This window comes from Camellia sinensis, chromosome 5 (assembly GCF_055761805.1).
Source record: "Camellia sinensis isolate YWXY chromosome 5, ASM5576180v1, whole genome shotgun sequence".
Lineage (NCBI taxonomy): Eukaryota > Viridiplantae > Streptophyta > Magnoliopsida > Ericales > Theaceae > Camellia > Camellia sinensis.
Genome location: NC_138965.1, coordinates 42290438 through 42303034, shown reverse-complemented (window position 1 = coordinate 42303034; position 12597 = coordinate 42290438). Strand labels below are relative to the sequence as shown.

General features: G+C 34.7%; 1 protein-coding gene across 1 annotated transcript in view; it reads right to left on the bottom strand.

Annotated features, from left to right (window-relative positions):
• Positions 1–998: 998 nt before the first annotated feature.
• The window catches only part of LOC114309713 (acyl-CoA), a 31947-nt gene continuing 20348 nt past the window's right edge, over positions 999–12597 (bottom strand). Inside the window, exons 8-12 of the mRNA XM_028255492.2 lie at positions 9768–9818; positions 4185–4237; positions 3812–4022; positions 3156–3326; positions 999–1425 (exon numbers count right to left, since the gene is read on the bottom strand). Coding sequence (XP_028111293.2) covers positions 1366–1425; positions 3156–3326; positions 3812–4022; positions 4185–4237; positions 9768–9818 — 546 coding nt within the window. The 3' untranslated portion in view covers positions 999–1365. The remainder of the gene's footprint in view (positions 1426–3155; positions 3327–3811; positions 4023–4184; positions 4238–9767; positions 9819–12597) is intronic.

The following is a 12597-nucleotide window of genomic DNA, read 5'->3' as shown; positions in this document are numbered from 1 at the left end:
TTAACATTCTGAGATTTGAGTGGAAAATATCTTGGGGTTTCTGTTTGCAAATTTAGATTCTCTCCATTACATGGTTTGTTGGAATTGAATTGAATGGGGATCTCTCTATTTCAATGCGTAATATATGAATGTAAAATTTAAAATCAATTGTGTAAAATTGTTATGTCACTATGGATTTACGGTTTATTCTTTACAATTGGAGTAGACTACTTGTGCAGCTTATTGAAATCATGACGAAGGTTTTTTATTTATTTATTTTTTACGGCCTATTAAGAAAGAGCACTTGCAATTTCTCAAAGAGTAATGAGTTTAAATTTGGAAGTGGGAAAGAACATAAGGGAACAGTGAACAATTAAATTTGATACTTCGATCAAATTGTTGTGTCATAGATATCCATAAAATCGTATGGTCTCTAGAGTAACATATTCCAAATGAAATAATAATATCAGGATTAACCAATTTTTTACCTTTTTACACTCGCATAGGTGTGCCTGGTAAAATGCATACATTATTAAGTTAAACATATCTTTACTCTTGTTCAAGTTAATGCGGTGAAAGAGACAAAAAGCCTAGAAACAAAGATTAGTGAAAAGTCCTTTTGGTTTATCCCGTAAAAGCCATTTTTCTTTAGACCCCCATACCTCCATATTTTTTGTTATTACAATTTTATCTATTCATAAAATCCCAATACCAATTTTATCCCCATTCCTAACCTCCCAAATCTTACTAAACCCACCCCCCCACCCCCACCCACACCCACCACCAGTAGCTCGAGCCACCCTCTCTCGCCCCCCTCTACCACCCCGTACCTCTCACAGCCTCCTCCTTTAGTCCCTTCCTCCCACTACTGCAACCTTTTCAACCTCGCAATCGTGGTCGCCACACCTTGCAATCACATCCTCTTCTTCTTCTTCTCCTTTTTTCTTTCTCCATCCTCCTTCGCAATCCTGTCTAGGGTTCGAAGAAGGGAGGGGCAAATAGCATCACTCATTGTCATCTTTAAAATAAAGTGCTTTGGCAGTCTAATGTCATCATATCATGATTATATACAAAAGCCTTGAATGCAATTCCACCGTGTAATGTGAACAGAGGGGGAGGGATATGTACAGCTATATCTTCTTCCTTTTTCTATACACAGTTATGTAATGTTCCATAGTCAGCTCCATAAAAGAGCTTGAAGTGGTATTTTTTTTAACACTTGTTTTTCTGTCCCACAGAAGACCAGCAGCACCCCTTTAATCTCAAATTGTCATTTGGAACAGTCCAACTGGTCATAAAGTCGATGATTATCAAGTCTCCTAACCATAAACAATGACATCCTAATTCCTTGATTCATTATGCCAGGCAACCCGTGTAGTTCAGCTCCTACTGTGCGCTGTCCTTAAAAGGACCAGAATCATGTAGTAGTTTTATAACATGCTTAACCTGTAAAAGAAAAAGCACATTAAGATTCGGGTTAAATAAATAGATAAATATACAAAATAGTGTTCCATGGGAATCAATACTTAGAGTCCCCTCAACCGTGGGTTATCCCTAGGGTTTTTATGGAGCAGGTGCTAGGATTTGAGCCTCTCCACTTAACAAAAAATAAGAAATAAAGTAGAATATTTCGGAATGCTTAGGAGTATCTTTAACTTTTTGATTGGTGCCAACAGAGGAAGACAGAAAAATATTTCCTATAGTTGCTTAAAAAATTTACAACAGTTCTGAAGCTGCAGATAAGCGGAGTAACCACTTCATGCCATGTGATGTGATGTAGCCACTTTCAAATGTGCCTCCATATCGTACTAATCAGATATTTAATATATTATATAGCAAAGACATACTGCAACTAACATTGTACCCAAGTTCATGCAACATCATTAGTGGGGATATAGTAAAGCAGCAAAATTGACCAAAATGGAGTTTTTAGGGCAGTGAATAACAAATCCAAAATGGAAGTTTGGTCAGTAAACCTAGTAATGAAAAAATGATAATAAGCAGTTACAGGATGGCTAGTATATGTTGGTTCAGTTATTCAGTTCATATAAAGAGAGACATGGAGAATTCAACAAAAATTGGATAAAAGATTCTGAAAAATGTGTTAGCAATCTTGTGGGATGACACAAACTGACTGAAGTTCCCAAAACAAAATGATCACCACTCAATGTTAAATTCATAGACTGAAGTTATCAGAAATAAGGCTGGTGAAGTTAATGGCAAGCAGCATTAAGAGAAAATCCTAAGTAGCCATAATTAAAGAAACAAAGGACTATGCCACAAGTCAAAGAGAAAGGGATACAATTGAGATGGTAAGCCCAACAGAGAATGATGATGGCAAGAGTTATGCTTCACACAAATGAAAGGGTCTATGAAGTCAAGCTAAGAAGCACATATACAGTCATGTGACACGACATGGACACGCCAACACGGACATTTTCAAAATATGCAGGTCATGACACGTGACGGACACGGGTAAAATATATAATTTATATATTTATTATGTCATATATAAGAATAAATAATTATTATATGTTGTATATATGAATATTGAAATCAAAGATATTTTTGAAGTATAAAAGAGGAAAATATATATAAATTTACATTGTTTTGTTTTATCATTGGATTCCAAATTATTTTATTCAAATTTGTAATGTGTTTCATGTTGGGAAGTGTCCGCTGGGTGGTGTTGTTTCGGTGTTTGACAAGACATGTCACCTTCTTAGAACTGTCTGTGCTTCTTATAAGGCAAGTCAAAGAACATGGATTTTTTTAGCAAGTACCAAAGAACATAGACTTGGGTCATCAAAGATATCAAATTAATGAGCCAATGGAAATCTGACACCAGGCTTAAACAAATGGCAGAATATAATTCAATTAAGCAACCTTAAACTCCTCTAAGTATATCCAAGGATTTATATATAAGATTAAATGGAGTGCTAATAAATTAGCATCTATACTTGCCATCATTCTTTTCCACAACTAAGGGAGCAAAAACACAGCCTAATGCACTCAAGAAGATGGAAAAGAAGTGATCGGCTGCTAGTTATTCATGTCATACGCAAGCATTATTTCCCACCAAAAAAAGAAAAATGTAAAAAAAGACGCAGTGGCACTCCATTGCAGAAATATGATGCAGCAAGTTCTAAGTAAGTTCGGTAAGATAATTTAATTACCTGTGCTGTTTCTCTCACCAAGAAGTCCTCTAATATTTTCCTAAATCCTTCGTTCACAATGTAATGACAGCTATAAGTTGTCACTGGCATATAACCACGCTGAATTTTATGCTCACCCTGGGCTCCGGCCTCTACCTTGTCAAGATTAAGTTCAATAGCTGCTTCTATTGCCTGTATATCAAAACAAAACTTAGACAAATGGCATGTATCCTTCTCAAGCATCTGATATCCCTACTTTTTGTAAGAGTACCAACAAAGTGTCGTTATATCCTAAGAACTTTTTTAGGTTTAAGGACTACTCAGTAGGAATTAAATAAAACCCCACAATTCCAAAAGATATCTTCCTGTGTCATTCAAAAATCAAAACTGGTGATGGAAGGTGCAAAAGACCATGATAAAAGCAGTAAAATCTGGCCCAAAATTAGCCAAAATTATATCATATTTATGCAATTGGAGAGGTTCTCTGAGCCATGATATATTTTCTAAAATTGACACTGTTAGTGATTTCAAAGGGAATGCTACTTGTAAAAAATTCATGCAGTTGTTTAATCTCTAAAAAACAAAATTAATCAGTTCACAGTACTATATCATTGAGGGGTCTGCTTGACCCATAGCATCCATTTCTACTAATCAACTCAAACAATCCAAATGCAAACCTGGTAATAACAGGCTTCAAAATGCAAACTTGGATAATAAACTCGAGGGAGACATCCCCATATGCGCCCAAACAATGTATCTCCTCCGATAAGATTAAGAGCTCCAGCAACTAGCTCATCGCCTTCTTCAGCAACAACAAGAAGTACATTATCTCCCAATTTTGATCCCATATCATGAAAGAAATCTCTTGTTAGATAAGCACTACCCCACCTGCAGGTAAAACAGCAATATGACTTAGATATGATAATTCTAAGCGTATCAGATGATTTAGCGTGTTTAAGAAATACAACAAATTACAGCAAGCTAATCCTTTCAATTTTCTTCTTTTCTTTTACTAGAAAAAGCAAAGGGCTTTGACAATATGGAACGAACTTGTTATCAGTTGTGTTCCTGTAGAACTTATAGAAAATATCCCAGTGCCTAGCCTGCCAACACACAACCACAAAAAAAAATTAAGTAACAAATTCAACTATTTAGCACACAGTGACAGATGATAAACAATTGAAAAAGTACATGCTGGTAATATTACAGAACTGAAATCCCATAATTTAGAATATTGACAAAGAGATTAAAACAACACCATGTACTCTTAAAATTTGAGGAGTTGTTATGATTTGGTAAGCATAAAAGGCATCAGTACTTCTTGCCATTGGGGGAAGCTTTTGATTGATTTCATTCATTAGCATTATTTCAGAGAACGAACTAATTATGAAGAAAACCAAATACGAATTATGTTCAGTTGTTCATTGAGACCCAAGGCATCACTCAGATGGGGTTTCCTTCAATAAGTCCAAGAAAATGTAAGGATATTCTATTATTGAGGGTTAGAAAACATTAATGCTAAATATTCAATCATATGACCTATATATCTTATGGTATTTTAGTAGCAGTGGGTAAAATGATTGATCTGCATGCAAACACTGTAACTCATAGTTGTTGATTGAGTTGCACATTGTTAACACTGCCTCTTAATATTATATATATATATATATATTGAGGGGTCAAGTCAAGCTAACTCAAGTTCAATATTGTTTATGGAACACCAAGGCACACCGTGTCCAATTCAATAACTAACAGACATTTCAGGCTAACGCAGAAAACTAATACTGGTCTGTGTTTCTTCATTAAAGAAGGGAAACAGGTTTTAACAAGAACAAGGGAAACAGTAAGAACAGGATGGACCTTTTATGAGAGTCAACTAACAGAAACCACTTGTGTAACAAAATCTGGTAACCAAGGAAAGCCCACCCACCACTTTACAAAATTTTAAATTTGATTTCAATTTCGTACCAGCTGAAGCAATCTAACCAACTCCCCAATGAATACTTCTACTTTACAAAAAGCAAAAGCACCCCTCTAAAAGCAATTATCAAATTCTTGCAGATATGTATAAATAGAAATATTGCATGTGGATAGATTGTGTAGATTCAAAATGAAACACTCACCTACTGATGGAAAAGTAGGGATGAATCACAAGAAATCAAAGAATGTTACAGTTATTGTTCTTGAAGTATATATCCTTTGAAGCACACAAGTCTCTTTCAACTTTAAAGCCTTAACAAACGAATAAGATATTATGAATATGTAGACGTAGTCCCATAGGTACGGTATTGTGAACAACTAACCGATGGGGCTATCTTTTTGTTTACGTGGGTAGGAATCATAATTGCCAAGAGTCTTGTGGAGAATGTAGTGGCAGTTATTAGAAAAAGGGATAGGATTATGTTAGTTAAACTAGTTATCGGAGAGAATATAGTGAACGTTATTAGTAAATACGCCCCTCAAGTAGGATTAGATGATCAGACTAAAAGAGATTTTTTGGAGCAAATGGATGAGATCTTAAAGGAGATACCCGTATGAGAGAACCTGATTATAGGTGGAGATTTTAATGGCCATGTAAGCATAGGCAAACTAGGCTATGAAATGGTGCAATGTGGATATGGTTTTGGTGACAGAAATGAGGCTGGAGAGAGTATCTTAGATTTTGCATTGATTTCTGACCTGGTGGTGGCCAATCTACGTATAAGAAGCGGGAGGAGCATTTGATAACCTTTAAAAGTGGGTCAATTAAGAGCCAAATAGATTACTTCTTAGTGAGAAAAATGGACTGCCTAAGATGCAATGATCGTAAGGTGATTCTTAGAGAGAGCCTGGCCTCTCAACATAGGATTTTGGTACTAAATTTATGTTTTAGAGGGCAATAGCAAGCTAGGAAGGATGAAGGGCATCGTAGGACGAGATGGTGGAACCTAAAAAGGGATAAACTAGAAATATTTAAAAATAGAATGGATAAGGAAGGTACTTGGGACTTAGAAGATGATGCTAATACTATGTGGAACTCGATGGCCAATTGTATAAGGAGAATCTCAAGGGAAGTGCTTGGAGAGTCGAAACGAATGGGACCCAGCTCTAGGGAAACTTGGTGGTGGAGGGAAGAAGTTCAAGCGGTAGTTAAGGAAAAAAAAGAGTACTTTAAAAAGTGACAGAAGGATAGAACTGAGGAAAACCTTAAGAGCTATAGATTGGCTAATAAGGAGGTCAAGAAAGTAGTAAAAGATGCTAAGTTGAAAACTTATGATGACCTATACACTAGACTAGATAGTAAGAAGGGAGAGAAGAGAGTATACAAACTTGCTAAGATACGGGAGAGGAAGACAAGAGATTTTAATCAAGTTAAGTGCATCAAGAGGGAGGATTTTAAGGTATTGGTGAAGGATGAAGAGATTAAGGAAAGATTGGAGAACTATTTTGAGAAACTATTAAATGAGAAACATGAAGATACGACAATAGGAGAAGAAATAGCCAGTAATACAACAAACCAAGACTATAAGTTCTATCACAGGATTAGGAACTTTGAAGTGAAGATTGCACTTTAGAAGATGAAATCAAATAAGATTTTAGGACCCGATGTTATTCCTATTGAAGCTTGGAAGTGTTTAGGTAAAAAGGGGGTTGCTTGGTTGACTAGGTTGTTTAGCAAAATTTTGTTAATTAGGAACATGCCAGATGAGTGGAAGAAAAGTATTTTAGTGCCAATCTATAAGAATAAAGGAGATGCCCAGAATTGCAACAACTATAGAAGAATCAAGCTAATGTGTCAAATAATGAAAGTGTAGGAGAGGGTGATGGAGTGCCAATTGCAAGATATAACAGAAGTGTTAGAGAATCAATTTGGGTTTATGCCTAGCAAGTCAACAATGGAAGCGATTTATCTTTTGAGGAGAGTAATAGAAAAGTATAAAGAAAAGAAAAGAGACATTCATATGGTGTTTATCGACATTGAGAAAGTATATGATAGAGTGCTCCGGGATATAATATGATGGGTGTTAGAGAGAAAAGGGTGACAAAATGTTACATTGATGTGATTAGGGACATATATGAAGGGGTGGTGACCACTATTAGATCGCCTGCTGGAGAGACAAATGAATTTTCTATCACTGTAAGGTTACACCAAGGATCTACCTTAAGTCCTTATCTTTTTGCTTTAGTTATGGATGAATTGACGAGAAATATTCAGGATGACATGCCATGGTGTATGCTTTTTGCAGACGATATCGTGCTAGTGGATGAGACTAGAGAAGGAATTAACACAAAGTTGGAGATTTGAAGAAAAGTTCTTGAATCTAAAGGATTCCGGATAAGCAGAACTAAGACAGAATACATGAAATGTAAATTTAGAAACAGTAACAATGAAAGCAAAGGAGAAGTGAAGATTGAGAACCAAGAACTGCCTAAGAGTGAACATTTTCGTTATTTAGGGTCAATTATTATAACAGCAGGGGAGATTGATGCGGATGTGACCTATAGGATTAAGGCGGGATGGTGTAAGTGGAGAAGTGCGCTGTGCGATAAACGAATACCCACTAGACTAAAAGATAAGTTCTATAGAACGGCTATTCAATAAGTGATGTTGTATGGGACGGAGTGTTGAGCAACCAAGAAACAACATGTAGATAAGATGAGAGTGGCTAAGATGAGGATGCTAAAGTAGATGTATGACAAGACTAAACAAGACAAAATTAAGAATGAGTGTATTCAAGAATGGGTAAGAGTAGCACCGATAGAAGATAAGTTGAGATAGAATCAATTGAGATGGTTTTGTCATATTCAACGAAAACCAACAGAGGCAATAGTGAAGAGATGCGGTGCTGTAACGGTAGATGAAAATGTCAAGGGATGGGGTAGGCCTAGATTAACGTTAGTTAGCATTGTAAATAAAGATATGGATCTACTTAATTTGACTAATGAAATGGCCTTTGATAGGGCCGCATATAGAAGAAGGATTCATATAACCGACCCTATTTGATGGGACTTAAGGCATGGTTTGGTTTGGTTTGGTTTGGTTTGGTCTGGTCTGGTCTGGTTTGGTCCAGGTGGAGAAAGTAAAATACTATTGAGTTATCGAACATGGTTTCAATTGTAGGATGATAATATTACATTGTTGGTGTAGCTATAAATTTTGTATTTTACAATTGAATTTTATTTGATATGCATATTCGTATTCAACACTTAATATTCCTATAATTTAATTTTGTGATATTTAAGTGATAGAAGTTCTTTAAATCCTCAAAGGTGCGCATTCTTCTTATTGTGACACCCCTAGTCAAATATATGTTTTATTCGCCATATATTGACTCAAGACATGCATCAATGTCTCGTTTTTAAAAATTTCATTCAAAATCCCATTATTAAATATTGATAAATTCACAATACTAATCTATGATTTCAATATATTGATCAACATGATCCATAATTTTTTGGCTCATAATATATCCTTTTCATTCAATTAAGTTCTCACAATACATGTTTTTTTGTTAACCACATGAATCCTTAAAATATTTAAGAAAATTCCACATGAGTCCATAAAATATTTAAGAAAATTCCTAGCATTCAGTTATCCGTAAATATAAGGTAGTCAAACCCAAGTAATTGCGACAAAGATTCTTTTCCATAAATATCCATAAAGAAATCTACTCTTAATCTCTATTATCAAAATCTTATGATTTGCAATTTATGCATAATCAATATGAATCTATGGTTGAATCTGAATCTACTTTGCGGGTGAATCTATAGCTAATCGCACAATTCACAATTGATAAAAGATTCAATTCACTTGTTACGATTTATGCAATTCTTGAAGCTATCATGTCCAACATATTTCGACCATTTTTACCTTTTTTTAAATAGCAAAAATGACATAATACAACTTCTAAGAATTTTTAGTATGAAACTAATCAATACCTATGCATGATTTCTTGTTACTTCAGTGATCACGAGGTTTTTAATAGGATCCAATCAAATCCAGTCAGACCCAACATGTTTCAACATTTTCTCCATATATTTTTCTTAAAAATAAATCATAATATATCTTCTAAAGATGTTTAAGGTTAAAATAACTTGAACCAAGAAATTATCTATTGTTATTTTAGTAAAATAAATATATATATATATATACATTTTTTATAAATATTATATGGATTAGGTCAATTAAATCAAATGGTTCAACAACTGTATATGGTTTAAAGTGTTTTAGGTTTTAAATAAAGGATTTCAATTAATTCTTTCTTATTATTATTCTCTATACAAGGTTCCTAGGTTCATTTTGCAAAAGCCAAGAGAATATGCTTGGTGGGATTTGGACCCACATCTCTTGGTATGAAGGTAATGTCTTCCCAATTAGACGGTATAATCGTGTCCCTACATGTGCCCAAAATCGAAATTTTCATTATTGTCATATATGCATTGATTCACGATTTGCAAAATCAGAATTCAATTCAAGATACAATTCTCGATTTGACAACTATGCTCTTAATATACTTTGACTATGCAACTGAAAGAATACAAATAAGAAGAGGCAGTATCTTTTGCATAACAAACATACTAAAGATAACATACGAACCCGTTGTTAACTTAGAATTTCCCCACCCATTAATTGCAGATATTAAACGTCAGTACCTTAATTTCGTATCCTCGTAGGCGTTTCATAGTCAAATTTTGAGCCAAAATCTGCAAAAGGAAATCTCATTCAAGTAACTCATGACTTATGAGGTAAAAAAAAAAAACTCTAAAAACTGTTTTTTCAACTCTTCACAAGTATTGAAAACTGAGAGAAGAAAGTTTAATTTTAATGGATGATGGATCAACTGTGCCTCCATCATAAGGTTTAACACTACTGGCACTCACCAATTTACAGATGCCCAAACGATCAAAAATCTATATCAGTCAGACAAATTAAGCAAAAAGTTAGAACGGAGTGATTGGGAGCATATATATCTGTATGCAAACCAAGCCCTTTCTCTGGTCTTAGCTTCCGACAGCTCAAATGCTGAAAGAATATTTGTTTCGCAGGTTATGAGAAAATTCATTACATTTTAAAGACAATTTTATAAATTAAATTTGCTGGAATATTTATTTACTAATTCATATTTCAACTTTGAGTCCGACCCTCAAAACCAATATGAAAGCAACAACTCCACAAAGTTCTGTTGAATTGACATATAATAGTGTATTTCTTCAAATCTTAGGCAGTGAAATGAGCAAATGAAAGAACAATTTTCTCTCCTCACTGGTACAATGTACCAAAATCTCAGGTTTCATTCTACGTTCTAAAAGTGATTGTTCCATGTTTCAAATTAAAAACAAAAGCTAGAAAAATGCACATCTGTTTTGGTTGTATAAATCCAGGAAACCCGTCAACTTTCAAATTGCATTTCAAACTATGGCTCTGTTTGGTAGGACTTATTTCCAACTTATTTCAGCTTTTAGCTTAATTTAAACTATTTTGATGTGTTTGGTTCAGCTTAACAATACAGCTTATAGCTTTTTGCAAGTCAAAAATCAATTTATTCTTTGAGTGGGGGAGGAGAAGCTTAATTTATAAGTCAAAAATCAGCTTATGTTCACATCTATAAGCTATGAACTGTTAGGCTATAAGTTATAATCACTTTCCCACCGCTCTACCAAATGGGGCCTATATAATATTGACACCAATTTTGTTAATTTAACCCAATTTTCCTAGCAGCATATTTTTTGCACCATATCCCATTTCATGATTTGTAAAAGATGCATCAAAAGTACCACCACTTAAACCTTGTCAACAAATTGATGTTCTAGTAAAACATGCATTGAAGTGAAGGGCTCTCTCTCTCTCTCTCTCCACATAGGATCTTCCTCGATCAGAGCACTTCAGGACTTCAATCTTCATTTTCCTTGGTTTCAAAGGGCTTTGTTCTTTGTTTATCATTGATTCTTTGGTTTGTTTTTCACTTTTTCTTGTTCTATGACTATCTTGTTTTAGGGTTTCGCCATGCAGAGACGTTTGACTTTGTTAGAGTTTATCTTGCTAGGGTTTCAACCCTAGATCTCCTATGTTTCCCTTTGCCTATTTGTCTTCGTGTTTTGCCCATCGATCTCTTTTGGCCATTCCTTCTTCTTAGGGTTTAGTCCTTCCTTTGGTTTTGGTTTAGGTTCAAATCTTCTTCTCAAATCCCTTTGTTGTCAGTCCCTTGGGCTTTGTTCTTCTTTGTTTTGTGTTTTGGTTTAGGTTCAAATCTTCTTCTCAAATCCCTTTGTTGTCAGTCCCTTGGGCTGTGTTCTTCTTTGTTTTTGTTTTTGTTTTTGTTTTTTATTTTTTATTTTTTTTGAGTCACCACGACTCTGGTTTCTTGTTTCATTCCTTTGAGTCAAGTAGGGTTTGATGGCCTTCTTCAAGCATAAAGATGCTCAATGGTTACACAAGAAGCAAAGATGGTTGTAGAAGCAGCAACAATGGCTTTGTAAGGAGGTATGGAGGCAAGCAAAGTGGGAGGTCCTCCACTGCGGGATTTCCTATCTCAAGCGTCGATTGAAGGAGTGAGAGTTGGAGATTTTGACAAACCATAGCAATCTGGTGGATTAGGAGTGGTGCCAATGGTGGTGGAAGCAACGGTGGCAGAGAGTGGGAAGGAAGCTATGTTACATGGACTCGGGTACAAGTGTCAGGTGCGGATATGTATTTAGAAGTCGGACTCAACAAACCTCTAAATGAGGGATACGCGGATATGTCTAAAAAGTACCCAAAAATTAGACAAAACTCATGAGTACGTGGATACGGCTAAATATGGATGTATCAAAAAAATATTATGTATTTTTTAATAGGCATCTCACTAAAATATAAAATACAAAAATTATTTTAGGCATAAAATAATTTATATTATATATCATTTTATTATATATATTTTTTTTAAATAGATGATTTATTTTATATATATATAAAATAAATAAAATAATAATTTATGCACATAATTATTTTATAATATAAATAATTTATATTATATATGATTTATTTTATATTATATATGATTTTTTGTTATCGGGTAGAGAGAGAGAGAGAGAGAAGATAGATCGATGAGAGAAATCGAGAGAAGAAAAGAAAAGGGAGATCTAGAGACGAGAGAAGACAATCGAGATCGAGAGAGGAGCATGGAGCGAAGAACATGAGATCGAAGTCGAGCTAAGAAGATGAGTTCGAAGTCGACAAATCAAGATCGAGCATCGAGCAAAGAAGATGAGATCGAATTCGGCGACCAGATTCTCTCCTTACTCTCTCCTCTTTTGTTTCTTCTGTCGTATCCATCTATAAAGAGTTGTATCCCGGCCGTATCCAGCACCAGTGTCGTGTCATGTTGACAAGGATTCCTTTAAAAGTGTTGCATGACATGATTGATGTATATTATAGACTTGAAAGTACTACACAAGTTCAGAATTCTTTTCAAAATATTTATTAGAGTTTATTTGGCTGCTTTTT